The 8,774-nt window shown below is 29.1% G+C and overlaps 1 protein-coding gene across 2 annotated transcripts in view; it reads left to right on the forward strand.

Moving 5' to 3' along the window:
- Positions 1-8,774, forward strand: part of LOC106467219 (probable phospholipid-transporting ATPase IF) — an 82,173-nt gene that overhangs the window by 41,429 nt on the left and 31,970 nt on the right. For both annotated transcript variants that reach the window (XR_002612454.1, XM_013927550.2), the window contains exons 11-16: positions 171-286; positions 1,515-1,676; positions 4,820-4,980; positions 6,446-6,588; positions 7,628-7,731; positions 8,161-8,274. Coding sequence is in view for 1 of the 2 variants with exons in the window: in XM_013927550.2 (XP_013783004.1) it covers positions 171-286; positions 1,515-1,676; positions 4,820-4,980; positions 6,446-6,588; positions 7,628-7,731; positions 8,161-8,274 (800 nt within the window). In the remaining variant the exon portion in view is untranslated. The remainder of the gene's footprint in view (positions 1-170; positions 287-1,514; positions 1,677-4,819; positions 4,981-6,445; positions 6,589-7,627; positions 7,732-8,160; positions 8,275-8,774) is intronic.

An 8,774-nucleotide genomic window follows, 5' to 3' on the forward strand; every position in this document is an offset into this window, starting at 1 on the left:
AGTACTAGATTTAACTTAGTATAAACTAAGGTAAAAAAGTTAAATAAATAAATAAAACGTTAAATATATATGTTTGTTGTTTATTTATTATTAATCTCTCCCCTACTATATATATATATATATATATATATATATATATACTTATTTGTTATTTATTTATATTTTTTTAGAAATGGTGAAGTTTACCGGTTCTTTGTTTCTAACCTGGGATGCTGAATTGTATGATAGTAGTTCAGATGAATATGCTAAGTGTAATAGCTCAGACTTGAATGAAGAACTTGGCCAGGTAAGAAAACATAACTACCATAGGCAAAGTATAAAGTATATTAGTGTTTCGTAATGTTTATGCATAATTTTTATGGAGGATGTATCTGAAATGTAGCCACAGAGTGATTTATTGGCTTATGAAATAAAATGAAAGATGCTGTGTTCTGACCACTACTGGGTTTGTTGTATCCAGGCTGGCCTGATGAGCTTGGGATTGAGTGAACTATGTCGTCAGCAGTGGATATGGCAAGTATAGTGGGGTTGGAGTACTGTTATTATACACACTTTTAATTCTTGAAAATCCATAAGGGAATAAATATAGAATGTAGGGTTTAAAAATATAAAAGGCCTAATACTAATATCTTATGACATGTATAATTAAAGATACTGTGTGTTTTATTTTGTAATTGCATAAAAGTAGACATATAATTTTTGAACATACACAATTACCACTTTGTACCATGTATGATACTTTAAAACACATTTATTCATGATGGTGTATAATTTTAACTTTCAGAAAATGATGCACATTCTTGCTATACCAAATTTTAAGAATCAAGTCTTGAAGTATAAATTTTACCTGTAAAGTTTTTGTGATTTTCCTAAAACAGGCCTACTTTAACAACATTAATTTTCATTGAGAATTGAATAAGATATCTTAAACTTATTGTAAAACTCAGTAATTTAAAAAAAAAAATACTAGGTGAATGGATGGGATATCTATTAATATTCATATTCTAAATATCATAAAGCCAGTGGCAAACTACCTAATTTTATGGCTCCTATTTACTATTTGTTTGTTCATTAATTATAACAATTAAAGGATAAGTGTGTGTGTGTGTGGAAAAAGTTTACTTAGATGAATTTAGAGCAGATAAAAAAAAAGAGTAATTAATGCTCATTATGAAATTAAATTAAGTTGCATGCATTTTTTAACCCATTTTTTTATGAATAATTTTTCTTTTTCTATATTTTTAAAATATGACTTATTGACAGTAGTTTGAATGTCATTTTAAATAATGAAATTCTTATGTAATACAAGGGCTTGGTGTTAAAATTTATCCACTGCTATACACTTTTAAAAGTATTTACATGTGGATCAAATAAAAACAGTAATAAAATTACATAATCAGGATTATTCTACAAAAAACTTACTTGTACTGTAATTAATCACATGCATAGGTGTGTTTATGTGTGTATGAACATTAAGAAATACCTGGTATCATATTAATTTCTTCCATTAACAGGTAGAGTACTTGTTCACTGATAAAACTGGAACTCTAACAGAAAATGACATGGTTTTTCGTCATTGCTCAATTGATGCTGTCAAATACACAGAATATAGTGGTATGCTCTGCAAAGTGTCTGAATCACAGCAGAGAAGTCCTGAACCTCTCTTCCATTATGTTGTGAGTAATGTCTACAAGTATGTTATTGAAGTTCATGTTAAAGATGTAACTATACACCTAAAAAACAGTCAAGAAACAACTAGAACATTATGAGGCCTTTAAAATGGCATAAATACTGTATAGGTTTATAACTTAAATATAAACAGAAACTCACTAACTAGATGTTAGTAGGGTCTTATAAACTCAGCATGGCTCAAATTCTGATTTATTGATTTGTGTAGTTATATTTAATGTTTTTCAAGCTCTATTCTGGGAGGTTGAATGAGGAGAATATGCATTTTATGTTCTTGAGTGTGTAGATAGATAAATTGTGAGTTTTCTGAAATTTTGTACAACTATTCCTTGTTGGACAACTTCTATAGGAAGTTTGAGTTCTGTATTTATATTTTGCTATGTCTGTTTTTGCATAACATTTTGATTATATTTTGTCCATTACAAATGACTGTGGTAAAACTTTGAAAAATATTTTCCATGTTGAGTTTGACAAGCTAGCCTGTACTGCTCTTTCCAACAAGTTTTAAGTTATAGTGGATGTTTATTTCTGATTCCTTCTACTTCTCCAACTACTATTACTCACGTGAAAGTTAAATTCAAGCTTTTCTGTGTATACTTTCAGGGTAGATATTTTTAGCTTTACTATATATATTCATCATTCTGGTATTCTTTCGCATAAACTTGCCATGTGGGACTTAGTATCCTCATTAACTGTGAAGAATTGAACACACAAAATATGCTGTTTTTTATTCACAAATAGTGGAATAACTTTGTAACACAAAATATTACTGACTATGTGTATTATTAGATGAAACTGATGTCTGTACAAGTGTTAGATAAGTCCATTTTATAACAGAGGGGTTGATCCAGAAAATTGTGAAGTATCTGAGTTTAACCCTCTCACTATGGGTAGATCAGAGTGCACATGTCACGACCTTTTAGAGAGCTACATTCAAAATGTACTTAAACTACTTTATTTTCAATGTATATGAATAACTTTGGCATCAAAACATAGTTAATAAATCAAATTTTAATATTATATAAGGTTTATGTTCTTAATTTTATAAGGAAATGTGTAAGAAATCTTCAATCTCTCCTAGTATGAGAATCGTGACATTTGTTCTCTAGGTCTTCTTCCTCTAATTTATTTATTACCCTTCTCTGAAGTATGGAACTTAATGTAACTTGATCATTATAATATAGATATTATTAAGGCAAATTCTAATTTTTATATACCTTTAATGTTATTTGTTTATTGGGCCAAAAACTAGAAATTCAGGCCCTCTTGCCACATCTAACTGTCATATCCTCTCTTTCACAAATTTCCAGTAGTTCTTTCTGATGTTTTATACTATTTTATTTATAACCAATAGAAAAACTAAATTATTATGTGTAAAATGACATATTATATTGGTTTCAATTTGTCTTCAGTTTGAAAATTTCCCTCAAGGTGTTTATATCAAGAAGCTTCAATAATTATTTTAAGGCTTTTATGCCATAGTTAAAAAGCTATTTAAATTATGATAGTTCTAGAACATAGTTTGCTTTGTTCATGTTATTTTTCTGTATTCTTAGTTGCATAATTTTAGTAAATAAAAATTATTTAGTACTAGTACCATTAGTATAAAAAAATAGTCTTAAATTTCAAAGGCAACTGACAGAAGGAAAAAAACAAGAGCCTGAAGGTAAATACAATATTTCTTGTTTTTCATGTATATTCTTTGTTTATTGTTGTAAAAGTAATTAAAATGTAAAAAACAAAAACATTTTTCATGTGTTATGCTTGTAAGCAACTCATGTCATTCAATATGCTAATATGAGCTACGTGTTTGCTGAGTGATTTACAGCTTGTGTGACAAGATTATTAGTTATACACAATTCAAAGGGCAATAAAACAATAAAATTAAGTATTAATAGATGTATACTGTTACAATCCTTAAGCTATTTAGGATAAACAAATGTAGGTTCCTGTTACAATCTGCAGTCATTCTAGAAAATAAAAAAGGCTTAGTTAGATTTATTTCGAATTTTTTTATGGTGGTTTTAAGATTGTTCAAATCAACTGAGTCCATATAGAGATACGGTAGAGAAAATAACAGATAAAATGTAAAGTTTTACTGACAAAAAACGTTTGATATTTATTTAGGATGTTATGCAAATGAAATATGAAAATTTTCATATGAAAAAATTTATTTTTAATATTAAAATGAAAGTCAATTTGTTCTCAGAGCAGTCAACACTTTGACTCCATTTTCTTATGAAAAACCTTAAGTAAAATTAGTTAATTAAAAAAATCTGATTTTTTGTGTACAAAAGATGTGTAATGTTTACCGAAAGCTTCCTAAATTTCATGAAGATACATGTACCATATACAGTATGGAAACTGTAATGATTATTTTGTGTTTACAAGGTTGGTCAAATTGACTGAGCCCATGCAGAAAGTGTTAACTAAATAACTCAGGTTGAGCTAAAGAAATAAACAGACTAAACATGTAATGTTAAGTGAAACACAGTCTTTATTAGATGCAAAGCAACAATGCAGTGCTCATACTTGTGTAGACACTGGATAGTTGCCTTCTACAGGATCAGTGAATCAGTCAGCAGTTTTTGTCTTTCATTTTTCAATATTTTTTTCTGTCAAGTGACTCACATTAAAAACTTGGTAAAAGTAATGTGAATCAAATTCTCCATACTTACAAGAAATTGTGAATTTACCCTTAATGATGCCTGTTACCATGTGATTGAGTACTCTCTTATCACATAGTGAGGGCCGTAACTTCTAGATATTTTCTTCTCAGCCACTGAAGGGCATTGCTATCATTGACTTGTTTCTGCACAATGTGTGAAATTGCATTAATATTGTTGTGGGCAAAGTAGATTCTATCTGCTAGAGAACAACAAAGGTAATTAGAATGAATATAAATCATCAGTTTACTCGACCATGTATTTATGCTAAAATGTAATAGAATCAGACTAAATGAAAAGTTATGAAAATATTTATATCGATAAAAGAAAGTAAGAAATGTATAATATGCCTGCATACTACAACTGAACTTGTTGTCTTAGAACTATACTGTAGACTGTACTGGATTAAAAGTTTTTATAATAGTGTACAGTTTCAAAATAAATCATTTTGTCTTTTATTTCAGGGAGCAGTTGAAAGTTTCCTTCTTGTTTTAGCTGTCTGTAACACAGTCCAGACCTTTAACAATGGAACACTATCGCAGTTAAACAATTTCCATAACAGTTCTAACCTTGAATATCATGCATCATCACCAGATGAAAAAGCACTAGTAGATGCTTGTTGGAGGTAGAAATTTTAGTAGTAATCCTAATGAATTTTGTTCTTGTACATTTTTTTTGTAACTAAGTGTATGTGATTGTGCTTCAGTAATTCCTACAATATTTTATGAAGTTTCTTTTTGTAACTATATGCAACGTTTGTTTTAAGGTTTTTTTGTCAGTAGTTTCCTTTTATTTTATTCTAGTGTGTGTGTGATTAAACAACAACTACATTTTAGTGTTTAATAAACTTAACATAATCTTATTTGTGTGAATTGGTAATTCTCATTTCTTCATCTTTCTCTGTCTAACTTGCATTTATTTTATTAAGTATCTTCTGTTCTAGAAACAAGTAACTTGTTTAATCTATTTTTACAGCTGATTCTGAAGGTGAAATTTTACAAAACATGGTATTTATGGCAAGTCATTGGGCATTGGAGTTTTGAAGGAGTTACTTCTGTAATGCTTAAAAGTAATTTTTGTAATATCAGTGAATATGAATCTTTTGTATGAGTAATTTTTCACCCATCTCTAGACATATGTTAGTTCAGTTACTAAAAGTTATGCTTTAAGTTAGTGAATATTTTTCTGGTGTAACCAGGGTTTAAACAAGAAAATATTCATGGGAGTATGTGTATATTTGTTTGTGAAAATTATCAAGTTTTATCTGAATAAGATTTTTACAGAAAGCATGAAATGTATTTCAAGAACAAAAAAAAAGAGAGAGGATACAGCTCATTACTGTTAATTTCTGTGCTTCTACTACATTTGTGTCCTTGATAGCTTAGGCTTCAGAATCAGGGGATCTCTCACATACACTTTTCTTTAGTTGTGTTTTGTGCTCACTACGTGAAAGTGTTCTGTAAATCAAAAACATAGAAAAAGCTGCTCTAACATGAATTTTTTTACAAATAGGTAGTGTACAGATGAGTGCATGTGTTTGTATTGTAAAATTGGTTGCATTAAATAGATGAGTTTCAGAATTGTAAGTCACACTTTCATGTTTCAAGATTCTGATACCCCTGGTTGATAGGAATAATGTTACAGAACTGATAAAGCTTTATTAATTATTAATTATCACATCCATATAATTATTACTTGCTACCATGTCAAACAAATATGAACCAAAGACAAAACTTAGAAAATATTACCTATTATAATGTCAGAAAAATAAGATCTAGGCAAAATCTGAAAAATTACTTCCTATTACCATAAGAGAAAAATATGAACTAGGCAACACTTAGAAAAGTATTACCTGCTACAATCTCAGAAAAATACAAACTAGGCAAAATCAGAATAAAATTGTTACCTATTAAGATGTTAGAAAAATACAAGGTAGGCAACAATCTGGAAAAAGTACTATTACCACTTCAGAAACATACGTAGGCAAAACCTGGAATAATGATTACCTATTACCATGTCATAAAAATACAAATTAACCAAATGTTTATATATATATAGAGATCCTTTCTACTTTAACTCTTGTTTTGCAGGCTTGGAGTTATTCTGCATGGTGTGTTCAATGATACCTACTATGTAACATTCAAAGGGAAGCTCCATAAATTTGAGCGACTTCACATCTTAGAATTTGATTTTAACAGAAAATGTATGTCGGTGATAATTAGAAATGAGGAAGGTATGTGTATGAACCATTTTGCAATAAATTAATAGTGTATACCTTATTGAATTACTTTAGTTACTTAAAGTTTTAGAACCAACTTAGCATAATATGTGTATTCAGGAGTAAAAATTACATAAAATGGAACTAACATTGCAATAATAGCCTCAATTTTACAAGTATTAAGTCAATTAGAAAGATGCAGTGGGTTTTTAAGTAGGTCAGCAGTAATAACTTATTAATGTAATATACCTCCTGAATATAAAAAAAAAACAGAGAGAGAACAGGTTTACTCACCCTATTTGTAGATGAAATTCAGCCGACAATCTTTCTTTACAAATTTGTCTATAACAGCATCATAAAAACTTTCCCAACTTCTTAGCTAGAGAAGAAACAAATCACAAACTCAAATGAACCAAATCATGCAACCTGTACATTGTTGATGTTGAACATCCACTGGCTGTCATGGTATTTTAATGCAGCATGAATTGCATAGTTTTACTAATAGGTGATAGCGATGTCACTCCAGATACTGCTGGAAGTGCAAGGTTAAGCATACAGAATTTACTTAGCATGACATGATTGAGACTAGATATGCAGAGCTCTTGCAGCACGAGATAAGAATGCTGCCACAGTGCAAAGAAACACACAATAAACAGACAGTAAAATAACAATGATAAATATAAAATACACATTTCATGGTATATAATGTTATTGCATCATTTTTAGTTTTTTGATTGGTCATGTAGTGCATGACTTGTATGCCCTGACTGCATGCCACTAGAAAGATGTTTTTCTGATTTTGGACAGAATTTATTTAATAGTGTTTTACAGGGCATATCTACTGTACATAAAACTGTATTTTTTGTCTTAGACTTACTGTAATATTTGAACTTATTGTGTGTGGCAACAAGTTATTGGTCTTAATAAAAAAAAGGGAAATTAATATAAGAGAAATATTGGCAGATTTTTTTCAGCATGTGGCAGTTTTGAGTAAGTTGACAGAAATGTAGTGTTAGTAAAATCTTAAAACCAAATTTATATCTTGAAATTATAGGAAATATTTACCTGCTTTGCAAAGGAGCTGAATCTACTGTTGTCAAAAAGTGTGTTTCTGGTCCAAAAAATGACACACTGACCCATGTGAACGATTATGCTCTAGTAAGTTTGCTTTCAACACATTAGTAGTATCATTTTACTTTGAAACCAGTAATGTTGAATTACCATAAATATGTAAAATCATTGAAAATATACCAAAATTTATTGTAACTATTGAAGAAGGCACCTCTTGTTTCATTTTGACTGGATCATCAGAAATTTATATACAGATTGTATAAGTGAACTTACCATTATAAATATCATAACGATTTTAACCTTTTTTAGTTTAATAAGCTAATACACGTTCTTGCAAATTTACTCTTAACATGTACGCAATAATGTTTCCTAAAATATAGCAATAAACCAACATTAATGTTTAAAGTAATGTAATGAAATTACAACAGACTTTGCGCTTCATTCTGCTGGCATTTTAATTATGATGTTAAACTCATTTTTAAGGAAGTTTGTTGTGATTAATGTTTACTACTGTAGGAAGGGCTAAGAATACTGGTAGTTGCCCACAAGCAACTTTCAGAAGCTGAATTTCAGAATTTTGACATCAAAATAAAAACAGCACGAGCTGAAATGGTAAATAGGGAAGAAAAAGTAAGTCTTTTGAAAGTTTTATATTTTTTGAATTTTGTTTAAGATGTAAGCATTATTTTGTTTTCAAAAGGAAACTTTACTAATTAACTATAATGGAATCAGTGCTACATTGTTGTTTTTCTTCTGTATTGCTTAATGCTTTAAGTCTAACTTTGTAAAGGGATTTTGACTTGAAATGCAAAAAAAAAAAAAGAATTCTAATAAACAATTCTAGATGTATAATACTAAGCTAGCACTATTTTTGTCTTCAAAATTCTGTGTTTTTTTTAATGTCATTTTAACCCTCTCCAGACAGGTCACGGGTCAAAGGCCATATCATCTCGTTTGTTGACTCAAATTCAAAATTTTATTGAACTACTATTTCATGAATTTATGTCAATAAGTTTGGTATCAAACTGTAGATTATTATTCAAATTTTAGTATTATACATTATTTGATTTCTTAATTTAAAAGTAAATATTAAAAACATGCAGATAAACTTCAATTTTTGTGTGTCACGT

The sequence above is a fragment of the Limulus polyphemus genome, unplaced genomic scaffold, assembly GCF_000517525.1.
Source record: "Limulus polyphemus unplaced genomic scaffold, Limulus_polyphemus-2.1.2 Scaffold77, whole genome shotgun sequence".
NCBI lineage: Eukaryota > Metazoa > Arthropoda > Merostomata > Xiphosura > Limulidae > Limulus > Limulus polyphemus.